General features: G+C 39.0%; 3 protein-coding genes across 4 annotated transcripts in view; all 3 read left to right on the forward strand.

Annotated features, from left to right (window-relative positions):
• Window positions 1–2883, forward strand: part of LOC145464888 (FACT complex subunit SPT16-like) — a 32747-nt gene extending 29864 nt beyond the window's left edge. The window contains exon 39 of one of the 2 annotated variants that reach the window (XM_081448689.1): window positions 89–2883. In XM_081448689.1, the coding sequence (XP_081304815.1) occupies window positions 89–186 (98 nt within the window). In that variant the 3' untranslated portion in view covers window positions 187–2883. The remainder of the gene's footprint in view (window positions 1–88) is intronic. The other variant, XM_081448690.1, reaches the window with a different exon arrangement.
• Window positions 2884–3691: 808 nt separating this feature from the next.
• Window positions 3692–7868, forward strand: LOC145466114 (proline-rich transmembrane protein 4-like). Its single transcript, XM_081449889.1, has one exon. The coding sequence runs from the start codon at window positions 3970–3972 to the stop codon at window positions 4921–4923; it is 954 nt and encodes a 317-aa protein (XP_081306015.1). The 5' UTR covers window positions 3692–3969; the 3' UTR covers window positions 4924–7868.
• A 10195-nt stretch (window positions 7869–18063) lies between these two features.
• On the forward strand, window positions 18064–19533 carry LOC145466071 (proline-rich transmembrane protein 4-like). The gene has a single exon (XM_081449851.1). The coding sequence runs from the start codon at window positions 18565–18567 to the stop codon at window positions 19531–19533; it is 969 nt and encodes a 322-aa protein (XP_081305977.1). The 5' UTR covers window positions 18064–18564.
• Window positions 19534–20213: the final 680 nt, after the last annotated feature.

Below are 20213 nucleotides of genomic sequence, written 5' to 3' on the forward strand. Positions count from 1 at the left end.
CGTTGACGATTTCTCTGTGTAAATGGTAAACAACCAAGGTAACGTAGAGAAGATTCACCATTCTGATACGCGTTGTTTCCGTTCTCAGCCGACCGCGAAAAGGGACAAGATGAACCGGAAACAAAGAAGAGAAAGAAATCGAGCAGTAAGCACGAATCTCCGCGCAAGAAAAAAAGAAGGAGTTAAATATTCGACTGCCATGTGTTTTAGAAAAGAACAGTTCTAAAGCCAAGACCGGACTGAAGTTTGACGCTGTGCTGCCATAACTGACGAGTCCTCACCAAACATTAGCAGAAGGAAAGCTGACTTTCACGAACATTGAGCTGAACTTGAGAAGTGGACGTTTGAACTTCTTCTGCCGTCGTGTACTGTTTTGTAAAATAACACAATAGAACTTAGTTTTCAACAGGATCGTACAGCTTGAAAGAGTTTTAAAGTCCCACACCCACGGTACAGCATTGCACACAGAACTGCGTACAGTATTGCAACGTTTTTCCGGTGCTTTGCGCTTTATATCCAAATGGTTGTTGTGAATAACGTAACAGGTATATTTTGGGTGATCAGTGGCACCAAGATATCTTTGAACTCATTAAAATATATAGAAGGAAGCAAAGAAAAGTAACGTGGTAACTCGAAATTCTTAATTTCGATCAAACACCTGTTAGTGGTTGTCAAAGAGAAAAAGTTTTTTTGGAAGTCCTGTTGTATGCGAGTCCTTTCTTCGTTGGTACATCTTCGCTGATGTCATGTCTGATGTTGGTCGCTGTTTTCACGTGGTTTGAGTGTGTGCAGTTTGTTGGTATTTAAATGATAATCACTCGTCCCAGATAAATGAAGGCGGAATCGCGATGCAAACGACTCGACCCCTATTGATTTTTGTTCCAACCCGTGATGGTCTTAAGTAGTAGAAGAAACCAGATTTTTAATCGAGAACGCGCGTTCATAACTCACTTTATTTCTATTTGCTTAACATAGAGAGCTCTTTTCCGATTGGTCAGTATATCTTTCAGGACGTTTTTTCAGCCAGTCATAGTTGAGAGTGGAACTACCATGATTGCTTGACTGACAGGTCCAAGGTTTGCTCCGTTGCTTAGTAACAGTTGGGAAGACATTTTTCTCGACTGCTGACATCATTAACTCTAACATCATTAATATTGACGCGATTAACGCTATCTCAGTTTGATTACTTTTTTTTCAAACGTTACCCTGATATCGCAATATGGACGTACTATTTCAAGCATACTGTGAATTATTTCCGCCGTCAGTCATCCCGCCATCATGAATAAGCATTTTGTTTTCCAACGAATTCAACCTGTCGCTAGTGAAATTACAATCATCTATAGAAACTTTATTTTACATTGACTATCAAAGTACTGTTTACAGAAAGTTTGACTTGACAACTTGAATATTAGTGTACTTAAACGAAGAAAGAAGTATAAAATATTTATTGCGTTCTTACGGCAGTTTGAGTGATAAATATTGTTTCGTTTTTGTTTAACCGCTTCGTCTACTAACTAAAAATTGAATTTCCCTTACTGATTGCCAAGCTTTCGTTTTGGCGCCTTGCTGACGATTTTCTTAATTCTCCTGACTTGTCTGCTTGATAACGTGTAGACGTTGTAAGGAGAAATTAGATGTCTGTCGCTCTTGGGAATTTGATGCCCTAGAAAACTATTATTCTCGCACTGGGCTCCTGTTCTTGGATGTTAGTCGCTGTTTTCACTTGGTTTGAGTGTGTGTAGTTTATTGATATTTAAATAATCACTCGTGCCAAGTAAGTGAAGGCGGAATCACAATGCAAATGGCTCGAACGCTGTTGATTATTGTTCCATCCCGTGATCGCCTTTAGTAGAAGAAAAGACGAGTATTTTAATCCAGAACGTGCGTTCATATAACTCACTTTATTCCTATTTGGTTAACAAGGGGAGCTCTTTTCCGATTGTTCAGTATATCTTTCAAGACGTTTTTTTCAGCCAATCGTCGTTGTGAGTCGAACTACCATGACTGCTTGACTGACAGGTCCAAGTTTTGCTTGGTTGCTTAGTAACAGTTGGCAAGATATTTTTCTCGACTGCAAACACCATTAACGCTAACATCATTAATGTTAACGCCGTTAGCGCTATCTCCGTTTGATTACTTTTTTTCAAACGTCACTGATATCGCAATCATATGGACTGATAGTTCAAGCACAGTGAATTATTTCCACTGTTAGTCATCAGTCATCATGAATAAGCATTTTGTTTTCCAACGAATTCAACCTGTCGCTAGTGAAATTACAATCATGTATAGAAACTTTTTTTTATATTGATTATCACATTACTGTTTACAAAAAGTTTGAATTGACTGACAACTTGAATATCAGTGTACTTAAATGAAGAAGGAAATATAAAAAATTATTGCATTCATACGGCAGGTTTGAGTGAAATATCGTTTCGTTTTTGTTTAACCGCTTCGTCATCCAATCGTCGTTGAGAGTGGAACTACCACGACTGCTTAGCTGACAGGTCCAAGTTTTGCTCGGTTGCTTAGTAACAGTTGGCAAGATATTTTTCTCGACGGCAAACACCATTAACGCTAACGTCATTAATGCTAGCCCATTAGCGCTATCTCATTTTGTCTACTTTTTTTCAAACGTTACCCTGATATCGCAATATGGACTGATAGTTCAAGCACACTGAATTATTTCCGCTGTCGGTCATCCGCCATCATGAATAAGCATTTTGTTTTCCAACGAATTCAACCTGTCGCTAGTGAAATTACAATCATCTATAGAATTGTTTACAGAAAGTTCGAATTGACGACTTGAATATTAGTGTACTTAAATGAAGAAAGAAATATTAAAAAAAATATTGCATTCTTACGGCAGGTTTGTTTGATAAATGTTGTTTCGTTTTTGTTTAACCGTTTCGTCTGCGAACTTAAAATTGAAGTTCCCTTACTGATTGCCAAACTTTCGTTTTAGCGCCTAGCTGACGGTTTTCTTAATTCTCCTAATCTGTCTGCTTGGTAATGTGTGGATTTTGTATGGAGAAATTTGATGTCTGTCCCTCTAGGGAATTTGATGTTAAAGGACGTACATCGGAAGGGCACATCTTGAAAAAACAAAAACGGCGAATTGTTTCCCCGTTTGTCCTAAACATCCCAGCTTGTTTATTTTTATTTTATTTTTGCTTCTATTATTGTCTGGGGTCTCCCTTAATTTGTGTCGTCGTCGCTGCTATTTTCAGCCAGTTAGTCCAACATGAAGTTGGATAGAAATTTCTGGTCATTTTGCGGTGGGTTTGTTTTTATTATTTCGCTTTGTTTTTGGTTTTTCTTTATTTCTTTATTCTTTTCTTGGATTTTGGTGGTTTGCGTGCTGTGGTTAACTCTCCAGAGGTCAGCTGAGTACACAATATCTTGCGACCACCTTTCGCATTCGCTTCAATTTCCTGAACGCATTGAATTTGAAGTGGCAAACCGTGACAGGTTAAAAGCGGTTAAATTTTTTGTTTATAATATGCTATATATATCTCTCTCGTGAACAATCTTATTGACTTCCTCAGTTACATAAGCATAATTGAACTGAATTTACTTTAGTTGACAACTTCTTGAGAAGTGTCAAAAGTTTGAAATTATGTACTTATAAGCTGAATTTTGCCAAGGGTTTTTGGAGCAACCAAAAGATTTTGAACTTTCACCATAACTTCGCACCCAAAATGTTGCATTATATCATGGTTTACCATGTAACCATGGCAGTAATATCTGGTGACATGCTCGTCCGTGTTTCAACTATTGATAACCGTCCATCAAGCCTGTTTATTTATAATGGCACTTGAAACATAATTGGCATTTGTGGCCTGCTAGTTTATAATATAGCATCTGGATCCGACACGCAAAGTAAACATGCATTGTAAAGCCGCCGTGAAGTGAGTGCGTCCGAGGTGTAGACCAAATTTGTTTCGAGGTTTATAAAGCAGAACTTGGCGAATGGAAAGCCTTACAACACCAGAATATACAATGGGAGAAAACAAAGTCCCTCAGTCGGAGCCAGTACCAGATTGGAAGGTAGCGAGAAAGCTCTGGGGAGCCGCATGGGAGTTACACTGGATCGGTTTTGGTCTTGCATTCAGTGCGTTAGTAGTATCGTCTTCTGTTGCGTTGGTGCAAGCAAAGAGGAGGAAAATGTTTGGCCGAAAGCCTTATGTGATCGCTATTAACTCTTTGCTCTTGATTTTAGGCATTACGCGAGCGTTATATCTATTGATTGATCCCTACGAGTCCAAACAGAACGGAATTAAAATGCCAAAGTGGTTTGCACAGTTCCTGTTTAACATCGCTTTTCCGTGCTTGACCTCCTCGTTTGGTTTGATCTTTTTAGTTTTCCTTCGGGTCGCTAAACTTCAGTTAGTGTCGGAGAGACTCAACAATGCACGTTACCTCATTGCTGTGATATCATTTCACTTCGCCATCGTCGTAATCGCAGATATCGCCGCAGCAGTTGATTACTCAAATGTCCATATTTTGTTCATCATATGCCAGTTGTTTTTCATCATCTGGGGCTTGCTACTATCGGCGACCTTCATCTACAGTGGACTCAAAGTTATCTACCGAGCGAAGAACGTTCAAAAACAACTCGAAACGCAAAGCGCGGCAAATACGTCTAAGGTTGCAAAGGTCACTATTGGGACAAGTTGTTTGGGACTCGGTATCAGTGCGTTACAGCTGTATTCGTTGGTGGATGTATATCGATTTTACAGCGACTTTACAGACCCGCCCCCGTGGTCCTGGTGGAGTTTTCAAACTTGTTCTCGCCTGTTAGAAGTCGCCATGGCTTGCACGATTGCTTACAGTGTCATGAAACCGTCTGCCCCTAAACGAAAACTCACGGTAAAGAAGAGTATTCTACGGTACGAGAAAACAGCAATTGAAGGCATTGTATGAGGAAGTAAGAACTGAAGATTCCTTATGCGCCACTTGGTGCAAAGTGGAAAGACAAGTGCATATCTAAAAGTGTTTTTACGGAGAGTAGTTCCCACGGTTCAGTAAGGAAGTCGTGCTTATTTAAATTCATTAAACCGCCAACTGATAGTGGCTTCACAGTGTTCAGTCCGGCTTAGATCGTGTCACAGTCGAACGTTGTCACAGCTGAAATTGCCAGAAGTAATCTTTCTTACCCGTTTTCTTAAAATCATAGGCATCGTTGCTGCTCTTTGGTTCATTGATTCCTCTTTGATGTTTTTCTAGTTCAGTTAACTTAAAGTTTTTAGAGTTTTCTTTGATTCGAAGCCGGTGTTTGTGTACAGGGCTAGCACTGTCCATGGTGACTCAGCTTCGGAAGCGACACAATCTGACGGGCCCTTCGCCGAAAATCAATAATTCGTAACCGTTCTCAACAGAAGCGCAAAGCGCATAGCAACATGTCAACCATAAAAAAAATGCATCTTGTAAGTTGAAGAAGATTTGACTAGGTGTTTGAACATTCCTAATTTTATTATGCTTCGATTTTACGCAGGTGAATGCCAAGGTCGTGTATTGTATAATTTCCAGTATGTTCTTTTGACGGTAAAGCTTAATTACGGCCGCGCGCCGCGAGAAGAATATATTTAATATCTGTATAGCCCCGGAAATGATTCAGCTCGCTTCGACGAAAATAATCGGCCCCCAGGCAGGTTTTCGCGCACGCCTCTCCGCGATTCGATGCACGTGCACAAAGATGACTGTCAAAATCTACGAATAATTGTTCTTCTTCTTGGATTTGAGTTGCATTACAGGCTCTACGTGTAAGGCTCATACCTCCAAGAAATTTGACGTTTCGCGGAGGAAATGAATGTCATAAGAACAAAATAAATATGGTTACACGGGTCAATCGCGTTACGTAACACAAGAGATGACAAGATCGACGAGGTGTGCGTAGACACGAGGTTTTTTCCATATCACGGAGATGTCTGAATTATAGAGGCAGAAATTATATGAATTCTGGTTTCTCTGGGATCAAGCGAACTGTCCGTAATATAGAGGTGTTCCTGTTATGTAAGTGTCCATAAGGAAAAGCTCGAATGTATTTAAATCTCAGGTCTCAGAAGAGAACAACGGACATTTTCTGGGAAAGCGCACTTAAAACCATAGTGCAGCCTTACTAGTAACTAAGAGGTATTTCTAAGCTAGTAAACGTGCGGCTCTTTAGTTAATATTTCTATAAAACAGTTAGAGACTCGATTGGCCTTGGTTGTAATATAATTGAGATTGTGGCTCATTACATGATGTACAATAAAATAAGGCAATTATGTCAGCTTATGTCTGCCACTGTCTAAGTCAAGCCAAAACGATCAGAGAAAAATAAGATAGAACAAAGAAATTCGAGTTTCACTTTAAGGGATTTCACAAAACCTGTAACTGTAAACAAATGTTAAGACATTGCGTATCTGTTCGTTACAGGCAAAAAAAAAATGCTATGGAATTGTTTAATGGCCTGTTCTCACAATGTTAGCTTATTGTCTAGTATCTAATTTAATGGTGTCTGTGAACATGACATTGTTCAGGCAAATTAAAAGCTGTAACCTCGTAAAAAGAACTATGGAACTTCATGAACTTCTAAATGTATATTTTACCAAGACTATGTTTGTTCATTCTTGACTTTGGGTTTACTTAAGGACGGTGCCTACTAGATACAAAGGTCTTTGCGCCAGGTTAGGACCACGCGGAAAAAGCAGATCTTTGCAAGGGCAACTGGAATCTCCGAAGAAAAATTGGGGTAGCCATGCATTTTTTCGAGAAAATTAGCCTCAAATTTCCACAAAAATGCTGTCACCAGCATTTTTCTGACAAAAGAAGGAAAGGATATTTCTTGACAGATTTCCTTAGAATTCGCCTTCACAGACAGAAAAGCAAACACATTTATAAAAATCTAAAACTACATGGTAAATGGTAACAAAAAACAATTTTTGGTATGTTTTTAATAACAAAATCGTTGCAATGGCGCTTTTAGGGTCTCTGACAGCCTTCCTCTGGTTCAGCTAAAATACAGTCTAAATACCTTTTGTTCACAACCAGAAACTAATCACGTGTTGAATAGGCTTGCCACTTTCATTTCCTAACATAAAATGTAGGGGTAGCCACGCGTTTTTTGAAGTTATTGATCTTTTTTGAAAACCTTTGAGGTGCCCGTTACATATTTTCCTGTCACCTCCCCAGTAAGTAAAACATTTGCGTATCTCGAACTTGTTTTGCGCGCGCACTACGCCATCTGCAGGTACATGTTTACAGTTGGATTTCAGCATAATTTGCGACAGATGACAGCTAGTTTTTCAGCTGGAAGACGTTAATAGCTAGTGGTCAGCGATATACTGTTATTCTGGTGTTCCTAGTTTAAGCACAGGTTCTTTAAACTTGACTTGATCAGTGGGAAAATTTTTGCGTTCATTTTAGTCGTGTACTTCGTAGCGTAGTTGATTGCATCAGTGTCAACCCAGCGCGCGCGTGGCGCTTAAACCTGCCTTGCGTGATGCGCAGAACGTGTGCGCACTAACAAAAGTAGGCACCGTCCTTAAATTATAGTTCTCGGCTGAGGTCTGAAATGTAAAGCAAACAAAGCTTTCGACCGTATCTCCCACCAGGGGTGGTGGGGAAGGAGGGAGGAATCCCACGTAAAAAGAACGGGGGTGCTCGTCGTACCTGTTAAGGTTAAAAACACGGTTTTGGTGCCTCTTAGAGTGTCCTGCGTCAAAAGGTCCACAGCAGGACCTTTTGTAGTACCCTTTAGGGTATTGAGCGGAGAAAAAATATGACAGGAGATATTTTGTTGTTTGAGAATGGGTACCTTTCAGGGGTGAAAAACATTTCAAGCCACACCCACAAAACAGGATCCTTGGTACCTCCTGAGGTGTCCTCCCGGGATCTCACAGTCATCCTCGGCAAAAAGGACGAAGAAGACGGTGAGATACGGTCGAAAGCTACGTTTGCTTTACATTTCAGACCTTAGACGAGGACTATTATTTATATTTTGCCACTGAGTTCTCGAGAATTAGAACAACTGAGTTTGACCAACTGTTGTGATATTCTTATGAGAGCAGCTGACTTGATTGCTTTTTAATCTTTAAATATTGTTCTTACTAAGTTGTAAACCCAAGTTCCACTTTATAACCACTCAATTTTAATGTATTTCTTGTAATAACAAGATGAGAAAATTTGGTGTTGAAAAAAACCCGACTATTTCACTGATCAAAGTTGGAGTTTTCATAACTCATCTTAGATTTTTCTTGTGTGGAGAATTTGATAAGGACCAATACTGAGTCTACTGAGCCAGGCTTTTCCTTTATATAAGCATCCACGCATGCGTGACTGTTTGGATCGTTCCAACCCTCCCTCATAGGAAGAAATGCTCTCTCGGTATGTTAGCACACAAGTTATTAGCAGGGAGATTATGACGGTTTCTGAGTAATATCTTATTTTACAACAATCAAAAGGAACACCTGGTATTATACGTTAAATAAAATTTCCGTGAGCTCGCGTGAGGTACGCCCGGGTAATTTTTTGCGTTGTCGTTAATACATGTAATTAATCACCTACTTTAGACAGCAGCACGCTAATGATTTTTCTGAGACAAATGCCAAACTACATTGTATCTCTTGCCGTTTTAAAAATAAAACTGACACGGCTTGCTTAAAATAATATTCAAAGGGTAGATAGAGTCTTTGGCATCAAACAATCGAGAGTTTATATCACAAGTAAACCCTAATGGCGTGGAAGCCATCGCGAAATACAGGAAAACTCAAGTTAGACAAGCATCTTTATTTCTTGTGTTCACGCTATTTCGTAATAATCATGTTATTATGTAATGACAAGAATCAGAAGTCAATAACACTTGATATCTTACCTCTGATATGAAATTTATAAGCGCATGATCATGAGTAGCTGGTCATTTATGGCATGATCGCCGATTTCCCTGCAGACCTCCACTTATTTCTCATAAATATTCCATTAATCATATCCACCAAGAACTCAGGAAAATTGCTGACAAATGCCTCTTGTTTTGTTATTACCTGAATCCATATTTGCGAGCCTAAAATAACGAAACTTAACTAGCAGAAAATAGCCGTCATACGTGGCTGTTGAATTGATGACTCGGCAATGGAAAATGAAATAAACGCACTCTATTTCAGTTTGGTTGAATTTTTTTGTGTGTGCTTTTCGTTTTCTATTTAACCTGGCTCAACTATTGGGAAGAAATTCCATCAAAAGTTCATAAGCATTTTTAAAAGACTTTCCTATATTGGCCTCGGCTTGATCACATTGAGCTGTGCATTTCTTCTTGCACGTACTCACTGTCATCAGATATCCGGCTTCATCACTGAACTGATTTGAAACTTCTTTTAAAAGGTAGGAAATTATCTTCAAATCGGCCGAAGGAGACATGGACAAGGAGATGATAATCAGTAAGTCATAGATAAACAAGAAAGTGCAATTAATGAGTCTGACTTTTTTGTGTTTTTTCGACTATACCGACTTTCATGCAATTACAAATTTCTATACCGTCTTTGAAAATAGTTGAGTTGCACTTTCGAGCTTATTGAGCAATCACCAAAAATATCAGTATTTCAAATGGCTTCACTTTGCCCGAGCGCGAGCCACTCTTAACAAAGCTAAGACACTCTTTGTGAAAGCTCTGATATGCCTCTGGAGACAGTCCCTTTGGCTTTTGATAACGGAGTTTTATCTCAGTCACTTTGCCTTAAAGAAAACATCTCCGCGTTCACTGTGTAATGCTCGCGTCAATTTTGTCTAATTTACATTTTCACCTGGTTAAAGGTACCGACAAACCTTTTATCGTCTCAGCTGATATTTATTTCTTCCTTCCCTGTTCATTTCCATGATTACATCGCGTGCAAACGACCAATTTCCTTGATGCAAAGAGGAAGGAAATCTGATCTGAAGCGCGTAGAGAGCTACTCAATGTTATTTTGTAGCACGTGAAGGAGGTTCTGAAATCGTCCAGTTTTCCTGGAAGGAAGGTAGACCTGGGTAGTAAGTCTTACACCCTTTTATAGTTGTTCAATGACTAATCGCACCTTCTCCCTCTTCGAGGTGCAACTGAAACATTGAAATATTGTAATAGTAAAATGAAATCCGTTACAGTTTTCCAGATTGTAATCTTTAAATCGATCTTGTACAATATTTCCAAGTCAAGAGTGCCGAAATTTCATATATGTAGTGATCTAGTTCTGTCCTATTCTTTATGATTACTCGCTCTTGTCTCTTTACCGATGTCTTTTCTTTGTGTTAGTTTTCAACACCGGGAAAATAGATATACGCTGATATTTGCTCCTTCCATGGTTACCATGCGCACTTCTGCCTAGAACCCAGGCCCCAGATGTTTCTCATTTTGCCCAAAAAGGAAAAAAACAAAATGTGCGTGGAACGAGAGATGAATCGTCTCCCGCCTTCCCATGGTCCCACTCGGGCTGCGTGCGTAGCCTTTTGTTTGTCTACGCGCTTGTTCGATTAGTACGCGTTTGAGGAGGACGCCCCAAATTTCATTCATGTAACAAGAAGATCACGTGAGATAACATATTATTTCACAGCAAGGAGGAAAAGATTTTGCAAGTGTGCAGGTCTTCCAGAAGAACAGTACCTTCTTCAAGTGACTCTCGAGCTGGGCAAAATTTCCCTCTGAAAGCTGAAATGTTCAACTTCTTTACGGGTTTATATTTCGTTTAACAAGCGCGGCGAGAATATTGAAATTATTTTTAGAATTGATCGAATACCCAGGGAAGCGGTCGGAAACTGGCCAGTCCATCATTTCGATCTGGTTCTGTTTAATACCACTAAAGGAGCTCTGTTACGTTTAGGCTTCTTGAAAAGTGTAGCCTAAATTTTTCAAGTTTACGTTGTTTGGAATCCGTGTTAATCTTCTCCATCCTTAACCATCCTTGTTCCCTTCTGGTTTATTATTATCTCTTTGGTGTTTTTCTGTTAGTAAACTACTATTTTCAAGTTTCCTTCAATTTAAAGATAATTTTGTACGTGGCCAAAGTAATTAAAAACTTCGTGATTGAGCTCCTTCAAATTAAGGTCGGAATTTTTGCTGTTGTCATTGCGAAAGTGTTTTCTTTATGATTTGGCGTTAATTTCCAACATCAGGTAACTTGGTGATGTTAATGGCCTCATCATTTGCGTTAATCTACTTTATCTGATCGATTTAGCCGCGTTTCATGAGCGTTATTTCCTGAACTAATGAAATAGTTAAACATGATTTCTATTATCCTTTAAATGAAAGATAGAAAGACTGTGATAGGCTGTGTAAAATTTATCCTTAATTCACCTGTCAGAGAAGTTTACCTTGCATGTTTACAGTGCCGAATCATGTTTAGTTTGGTTAAAAGAGCCAGGTATTATCAATGCCCTACAAAGAGGTCTAATGAGTTAATGAGTTGTTTTTTTTTAGATAATTTTCCTCGACTAAAATCGAATTTTTTTTTTAATCTCAGGTTTTTTTATTCTTTACGTTTGGTCTCGCACTGTAAAAGTAAGTGTTTTATCATATTATATTCGTGACAAATCCTCCAACTGAAAAAGGCATCTTTGCGTTTCGCGAAAATTCGAAGTTATTTTATAATTAAGGGAAACCTAGCTTGCCTTAATGAGTTATTTTTTCTATCTTCTGATTAAATTCTGTGAAATTTCTTCAATCACGCCGTTCTCTCTAATTGGACGTTTCCAACCTATATTAGCGACTTCTCCCCAAGATATGTGTTTCCTGCACATTGAGCGGAAAATATGGAACGAGATTCGTTTTGTTCAGTTTTGTTGTCATTTCCGATGTGTTTGGTCTAATTAACAAAAGAATTTAAACCTGGCAGGATTGATATTAATATTTGCGTATCAACAAAACCATTCAAACAATTTAGCGACAGGTATCTTGCGTAAGAACTATGAAATAATTGCCTTATTGCATGCCACAAGCAGTGCGACGTTACTTCTGCTATGGGTTCGGTAATGCGGTTGTACGTCTCTGCATGGCGGTAGTCAAGGTTCAGAGTGATCAATTATCATACAAAGCCAAGACTTAGAAACATCTGAATTCTGCTGCTGCGTGAAGTTGGATTCGGCAAAAGCTCCCGTTTGCAGCTAATTTGCTTGATATGTCATTCATTCAGCACTGGTTCGTCCAAACGAAGTGTCTTGCTTGTTTGTAGAGTTTACATTGTTGAATTTCAGTATTGACCTCAGCACTGACTTCAAAACAAGCACCGTTTATCAGGCAATTTGACTGAACTACCCTCAAAGAGGCCAATCTAATTTTCGGCTTCTCGTTGTTGAAGGCGAAACCGTTCGTTTTCGATCTCCAAGAATCTATTGGACAAAATATTGATTGCGGATCGGTATTTTACGACAGGCAGAATTTTACCAGCTGAACTTAGGATTGACTATTATTTTTAACGGTGTATTACGGATGGTCTTATCAGTCAGCGTTTTGACTACATCATGGAAGTTTTTATCGTATCGCTCGACGTTCATCTGTAGTGCAACAAAATCAGGTCTGGGACATTTACTCCCACATCTTGCTTCAAACAGTAGCGAAGTATTTGCATTGCGCATCCTTACTGCGCATAATTTATGGCGTCATTAGTGCGCGCTTGTGCACGCGTATATTGAAAACATGACGGATTTGCCTGGATATTGAGCTCTGTCAGTTGAAAATTGCTCTAGCTCACCAACGAGCATGGGCACCCTAATTTTTTTCCAGTCGTTGTAATCAACTATTCATAAGCTTTGCGTGAGAAAAGACTCAACTAATTTCTATAGCTGAAAATTAAATAAATAAGAAAAATAGCAGATACACTGTGGTCTTTTCTATTTTGCAGTCGGTAACCACGTCAAGAAATTTGGTTCAAAATTTTTAATCAAGGATTTAGCTTTCTGTCTGAATCAAACTTAAACGTTTATTTGTGTCCGACACAATGTATTGACTGTAGTTTAATGCGTGTTCTTATGAGTCCGGGCTTACAAAGATGTTACAATTACTGGGAATGCGTTCTTATAATAAGCATTAAATAATGCCAAAATTGGGCATTTTCAATGCCTCACTGCTCCTTAATGAGCATGGGCACCCCCCTTTTTTATTTCAAAATTGAAGTTATCATATGACAAATATTCAGTGGACAAAGTTTGAATAAAAATCTATTGTCACTTTTATTTCAGAGGAATTACCTTAAACCTACCTTGCGTGATGCGCAGAACGTGTACGCACTAACAAAAGTAGGCACCGTCCTTAAATTATAGTTCTCGGCTGAGGTCTGAAATGTAAAGCAAACAAAGCTTTCGACCGTATCTCCCACCAGGGGTGGTGTGTTAGGGGGGAGGAATCCCACGTAAAAAGAACGGGGGTGCTCGTCGTACCTGTTAAGGTTAAAAACACGGTTTTGGTACCTCTTAGAGTGTCCTGCGTCAAAAGGTCCACAGCAGGACCTTTTGTAGTACCCTTTAGGGTATTGAGCGGAGAAAAAATATGACAGGAGATATTTTGTTGTTTGAGAATGGGTACCTTTCAGGGGTGAAAAACATTTCAAGCCACACCCACAAAACAGGATCCTTGGTACCTCCTGAGGTGTCCTCCCGGGATCTCACAGTCATCCTCAGCAAAGAGGACGAAGAAGACGGTGAGATACGGTCGAAAGCTACGTTTGCTTTACATTTCAGACCTTAGACGAGGACTATTATTTATATTTTGCCACTGAGTTCTCGAGAATTAGAACAACTGAGTTTGACCAACTGTTGTGATATTCTTATGAGAGCAGCTGACTTGATTGCTTTTTAATCTTTAAATATTGTTCTTACTAAGTTGTAAACCCAAGTTCCACTTTATAACCACTCAATTTTAATGTATTTCTTGTAATAACAAGATGAGAAAATTTGGTGTTGAAAAAAACCCGACTATTTCACTGATCAAAGTTGGAGTTTTCATAACTCATCTTAGATTTTTCTTGTGTGGAGAATTTGATAAGGACCAATACTGAGTCTACTGAGCCAGGCTTTTCCTTTATATAAGCATCCACGCATGCGTGACTGTTTGGATCGTTCCAACCCTCCCTCATAGGAAGAAATGCTCTCTCGGTATGTTAGCACACAAGTTATTAGCAGGGAGATTATGACGGTTTCTGAGTAATATCTTATTTTACAACAATCAAAAGGAACACCTGGTATTATACGTTAAATAAAATTTCCGTGAGCTCGCGTGAGGTACGCCCGGGTAATTTTTTGCGTTGTCGTTAATACATGTAATTAATCACCTACTTTAGACAGCAGCACGCTAATGATTTTTCTGAGACAAATGCCAAACTACATTGTATCTCTTGCCGTTTTAAAAATAAAACTGACACGGCTTGCTTAAAATAATATTCAAAGGGTAGTGTCTTTGGTTTCAAAAAATCGAGAGTTTATATCACAAGTAAACCCTAATGGCGTGGAAGCCATCGCGAAATAAAGGAAAACTCAAGTTAGACAAGCATCTTTATTTCTTGTGTTCACGCTATTTCGTAATAATCATGTTATTATGTAATGACAAGAATCAGAAGTCAATAACACTTGATATCTTACCTCTGATATGAAATTTATAAGCGCATGATCATGAGTAGCTGGTCATTTATGGCATGATCGCCGATTTCCCTGCAGACCTCCACTTATTTCTCATAAATATTCCATTTATCATATCCACCAAGAACTCAGGAAAATTGCTGACAAATGCCTCTTGTTTTGTTATTACCTGAATCCATATTTGCGAGCCTAAAATAACGAAACTTAACTAGCAGAAAATAGCCGTCATACGTGGCTGTTGAATTGATGACTCGGCAATGGAAAATGAAATAAACGCACTCTATTTCAGTTTGGTTGAATTTTTTTGTGTGTGCTTTTCGTTTTCTATTTAACCTGGCTCAACTATTGGGAAGAAATTCCATCAAAAGTTCATAAGCATTTTTAAAAGACTTTCCTATATTGGCCTCGGCTTGATCACATTGAGCTGTGCATTTCTTCTTGCACGTACTCACTGTCATCAGATATCCGGCTTCATCACTGAACTGATTTGAAACTTCTTTTAAAAGGTAGGAAATTATCTTCAAATCGGCCGAAGGAGACATGGACAAGGAGATGATAATCAGTAAGTCATAGATAAACAAGAAAGTGCAATTAATGAGTCTGACTTTTTTGTGTTTTTTCGACTATACCGACTTTCATGCAATTACAAATTTCTATACCGTCTTTGAAAATAGTTGAGTTGCACTTTCGAGCTTATTGAGCAATCACCAAAAATATCAGTATTTCAAATGGCTTCACTTTGCCCGAGCGCGAGCCACTCTTAACAAAGCTAAGACACTCTTTGTGAAAGCTCTGATATGCCTCTGGAGACAGTCCCTTTGGCTTTTGATAACGGAGTTTTATCTCAGTCACTTTGCCTTAAAGAAAACATCTCCGCGTTCACTGTGTAATGCTCGCGTCAATTTTGTCTAATTTACATTTTCACCTGGTTAAAGGTACCGACAAACCTTTTATCGTCTCAGCTGATATTTATTTCTTCCTTCCCTGTTCATTTCCATGATTACATCGCGTGCAAACGACCAATTTCCTTGATGCAAAGAGGAAGGAAATCTGATCTGAAGCGCGTAGAGAGCTACTCAATGTTATTTTGTAGCACGTGAAGGAGGTTCTGAAATCGTCCAGTTTTCCTGGAAGGAAGGTAGACCTGGGTAGTAAGTCTTACACCCTTTTATAGTTGTTCAATGACTAATCGCACCTTCTCCCTCTTCGAGGTGCAACTGAAACATTGAAATATTGTAATAGTAAAATGAAATCCGTTACAGTTTTCCAGATTGTAATCTTTAAATCGATCTTGTACAATATTTCCAAGTCAAGAGTGCCGAAATTTCATATATGTAGTGATCTAGTTCTGTCCTATTCTTTATGATTACTCGCTCTTGTCTCTTTACCGATGTCTTTTCTTTGTGTTAGTTTTCAACACCGGGAAAATAGATATACGCTGATATTTGCTCCTTCCATGGTTACCATGCGCACTTCTGCCTAGAACCCAGGCCCCAGATGTTTCTCATTTTGCCCAAAAAGGAAAAAAACAAAATGTGCGTGGAACGAGAGATGAATCGTCTCCCGCCTTCCCATGGTCCCACTCGGGCTGCGTGCGTAGCCTTTTGTTTGTCTACGCGCTTGTTCGATTAGTACGCGTTTGAGGAGGACGCCCCAAATTTCATTCATGTAACAAGAAGATCACGTGAGATAACATATTATTTCACAGCAAGGAGGAAAAGATTTTGCAAGTGTGCAGGTCTTCCAGAAGAACAGTACCTTCTTCAAGTGACTCTCGAGCTGGGCAAAATTTCCCTCTGAAAGCTGAAATGTTCAACTTCTTTACGGGTTTATATTTCGTTTAACAAGCGCGGCGAGAATATTGAAATTATTTTTAGAATTGATCGAATACCCAGGGAAGCGGTCGGAAACTGGCCAGTCCATCATTTCGATCTGGTTCTGTTTAATACCACTAAAGGAGCTCTGTTACGTTTAGGCTTCTTGAAAAGTGTAGCCTAAATTTTTCAAGTTTACGTTGTTTGGAATCCGTGTTAATCTTCTCCATCCTTAACCATCCTTGTTCCCTTCTGGTTTATTATTATCTCTTTGGTGTTTTTCTGTTAGTAAACTACTATTTTCAAGTTTCCTTCAATTTAAAGATAATTTTGTACGTGGCCAAAGTAATTAAAAACTTCGTGATTGAGCTCCTTCAAATTAAGGTCGGAATTTTTGCTGTTGTCATTGCGAAAGTGTTTTCTTTATGATTTGGCGTTAATTTCCAACATCAGGTAACTTGGTGATGTTAATGGCCTCATCATTTGCGTTAATCTACTTTATCTGATCGATTTAGCCGCGTTTCATGAGCGTTATTTCCTGAACTAATGAAATAGTTAAACATGATTTCTATTATCCTTTAAATGAAAGATAGAAAGACTGTGATAGGCTGTGTAAAATTTATCCTTAATTCACCTGTCAGAGAAGTTTACCTTGCATGTTTACAGTGCCGAATCATGTTTAGTTTGGTTAAAAGAGCCAGGTATTATCAATGCCCTACAAAGAGGTCTAATGAGTTAATGAGTTGTTTTTTTTTAGATAATTTTCCTCGACTAAAATCGAATTTTTTTTTTAATCTCAGGTTTTTTTATTCTTTACGTTTGGTCTCGCACTGTAAAAGTAAGTGTTTTATCATATTATATTCGTGACAAATCCTCCAACTGAAAAAGGCATCTTTGCGTTTCGCGAAAATTCGAAGTTATTTTATAATTAAGGGAAACCTAGCTTGCCTTAATGAGTTATTTTTTCTATCTTCTGATTAAATTCTGTGAAATTTCTTCAATCACGCCGTTCTCTCTAATTGGACGTTTCCAACCTATATTAGCGACTTCTCCCCAAGATATGTGTTTCCTGCACATTGAGCGGAAAATATGGAACGAGATTCGTTTTGTTCAGTTTTGTTGTCATTTCCGATGTGTTTGGTCTAATTAACAAAAGAATTTAAACCTGGCAGGATTGATATTAATATTTGCGTATCAACAAAACCATTCAAACAATTTAGCGACAGGTATCTTGCGTAAGAACTATGAAATAATTGCCTTATTGCATGCCACAAGCAGTGCGACGTTACTTCTGCTATGGGTTCGGTAATGCGGTTGTACGTCTCTGCATGGCGGTAGTCAAGGTTCAGAGTGATCAATTATCATACAAAGCCAAGACTTAGAAACATCTGAATTCTGCTGCTGCGTGAAGTTGGATTCGGCAAAAGCTCCCGTTTGCAGCTAATTTGCTTGATATGTCATTCATTCAGCACTGGTTCGTCCAAACGAAGTGTCTTGCTTGTTTGTAGAGTTTACATTGTTGAATTTCAGTATTGACCTCAGCACTGACTTCAAAACAAGCACCGTTTATCAGGCAATTTGACTGAACTACCCTCAAAGAGGCCAATCTAATTTTCGGCTTCTCGTTGTTGAAGGCGAAACCGTTCGTTTTCGATCTCCAAGAATCTATTGGACAAAATATTGATTGCGGATCGGTATTTTACGACAGGCAGAATTTTACCAGCTGAACTTAGGATTGACTATTATTTTTAACGGTGTATTACGGATGGTCTTATCAGTCAGCGTTTTGACTACATCATGGAAGTTTTTATCGTATCGCTCGACTTTCATCTGTAGTGCAACAAAATCAGGTCTGGGACATTCACTCCCACATCTTGCTTCAAACAGTAGCGAAGTACGGGGGCGGTTTATTGCCAGCAACTCGTGCCCTTGATAAAAAAAAAAACTGAAGTGATTCTCAAGCTGTTTTAATCGTTTTTGAGTTGAAAGCAAAGGACAATAGACGAACGCTCACTTTTCACATTGATTGCGGGTCATTTCTGCTTATTGTTAAACTAATCACGTCGTGTCTTAACGATTTCCCACAATTCCAGAGTGGCTTCACAAAACGTGTTAGTTAAGCTGGTACAGCCAGCTGTTGAAGCATAAGATATTTTCCCGCGTTTAGTTCACTTCTGCCATGTCAAGTTCTTCGTCAACCAATATCACGCTTTCAGAGCCCTCTATTGTCCCTCATCCGGAGCCAGGCCCTGACTGGAAGGTGGCAAAACAGCTGTGGGGAATCGCTTGGGAGATCCACTGGGCCGGGTTCGGAGTCCTTTTCAGCATGTTAGCCACACACTCTTTCCTCGCTCTGGCCGAAGTAAAACAACAACAAGGATTTGGTCGAAGGCCGTTGGTCGTAGCTATTAACTCCCTGCTTGTAATTCTAGGAGTAACCCGAGCCTTGTTTATGTTTCTTGATCCTTATGAGTCTGGAGAGAATGGTTTACACTGCCCGCATTGGTTAGTGACATTGTTTTATGGTATTGCTTTCCCCTGTCTAACGTCCTCGTTCTCCTTGATCCATCTGGCTTTTTTGGAAGTCGCCAACGTTCACATTGGACCCAGCAAGCTTCAAAGTGTCCCGTTTTTAGGCGGGGTCATTACATCTCACTTTGTTCTCGTCATAATTGCGGAAACTACCACTGCTACCAATGCTAAGTTAACTCCACTGCTTATCGTGTGCCAGTCATTTTTCATCCTTTGGGGATTTCTTCTCTCGGTGAGCTTTACTTACAGCGGTTTAAAAGTCATTCTTAGCTCTGAAAAAGTACAGAGACAACTTGAGATGATTGAAACTGGAGCAGCTCGACAGACGGCGAGTGAAAAACGACGAAAAACAAAGACCATTAAGGTCGCAAAGGTCACTTTCGCAACGAGTATTTTGGGATTTGCCTGTTGTGGACTGCAGCTTTATTCATTGTTCGGCGTTTACAGCTTGTATAGCAAAGCTGTGGACCCTTCTCCTTGGCCTTGGTGGATTTTTCAAACATGTTTTCGATTGGTAGAATTCTGCATGGCTTGTACAATAGCCTATAGTGTTATGCAACGTTCGAAACCGGCTGTAACCAGTAAGAGACATATGAGTAACCACACAATCGAGTAAAGAAACACGATTTTGTTTATTGTATGAAATTGAATTGTGATGTGGTTTTTTAGCAGGATAATGGCCAGTAAAAAGGCTAGCTGAAATTTGTCTACTACGTTAGATCAAGGCAACAGCTTTAATCCTCTGGAAAGTGACGTTGTCAGGCTTACGGGAGAATATTTTTCAACGTCATTGAATCACAGAATGCGTAAAACAAGTTAGGAATGGGACAACAAAGGTCAACAAATGGCAAATATTACAAAACGTAAATATGCAAATCACGTAAATATGTAAATCCTGAGCAATTAAAAAGTCAACTTGTTCAGAAATAAACTTACCTGTGCCAGCTGATCCCAAATGGCTTCAACAAACGACTTCATTTGGAAGAGAATCACCTGCAAAGTTTTAAGTGTTTTTCTCCAACTATCTTCGGTTCAATTTTTCTTTCTGTCAGTTTCCCTTCAAGAGAGGTTGAATTGAACCGTCACATGCAATATTATGATGGCTGAGCCAACACCAGTGAAAATTAATACGTATTTAAGGACTAAAGTAAACAAGTATTTTAAGTGCTGTAAGTCACTTAATCTTTTAAATTGAGCGGTGTAAAGTTTTCAAAATATCTTCGTTAGGGCTGGAATACACCTTTTTAGCTTGGGCAGTTTTTTTTTTTTCATTACTGTCCTCGTGATATTCTTTAG

The sequence above is a fragment of the Orbicella franksi genome, chromosome 13 (assembly GCF_964199315.1).
Source record: "Orbicella franksi chromosome 13, jaOrbFran1.1, whole genome shotgun sequence".
NCBI lineage: Eukaryota > Metazoa > Cnidaria > Anthozoa > Scleractinia > Merulinidae > Orbicella > Orbicella franksi.

What these genes read in the sequence shown, in the direction of transcription:
- LOC145466114 (XM_081449889.1), top strand. Translation starts at nt 3,970, where the DNA reads ATGGAAAGCCTTACAACACCAGAATATACAATGGGAGAAAACAAAGTC.
- LOC145466071 (XM_081449851.1), top strand. Translation starts at nt 18,565, where the DNA reads ATGTCAAGTTCTTCGTCAACCAATATCACGCTTTCAGAGCCCTCTATT.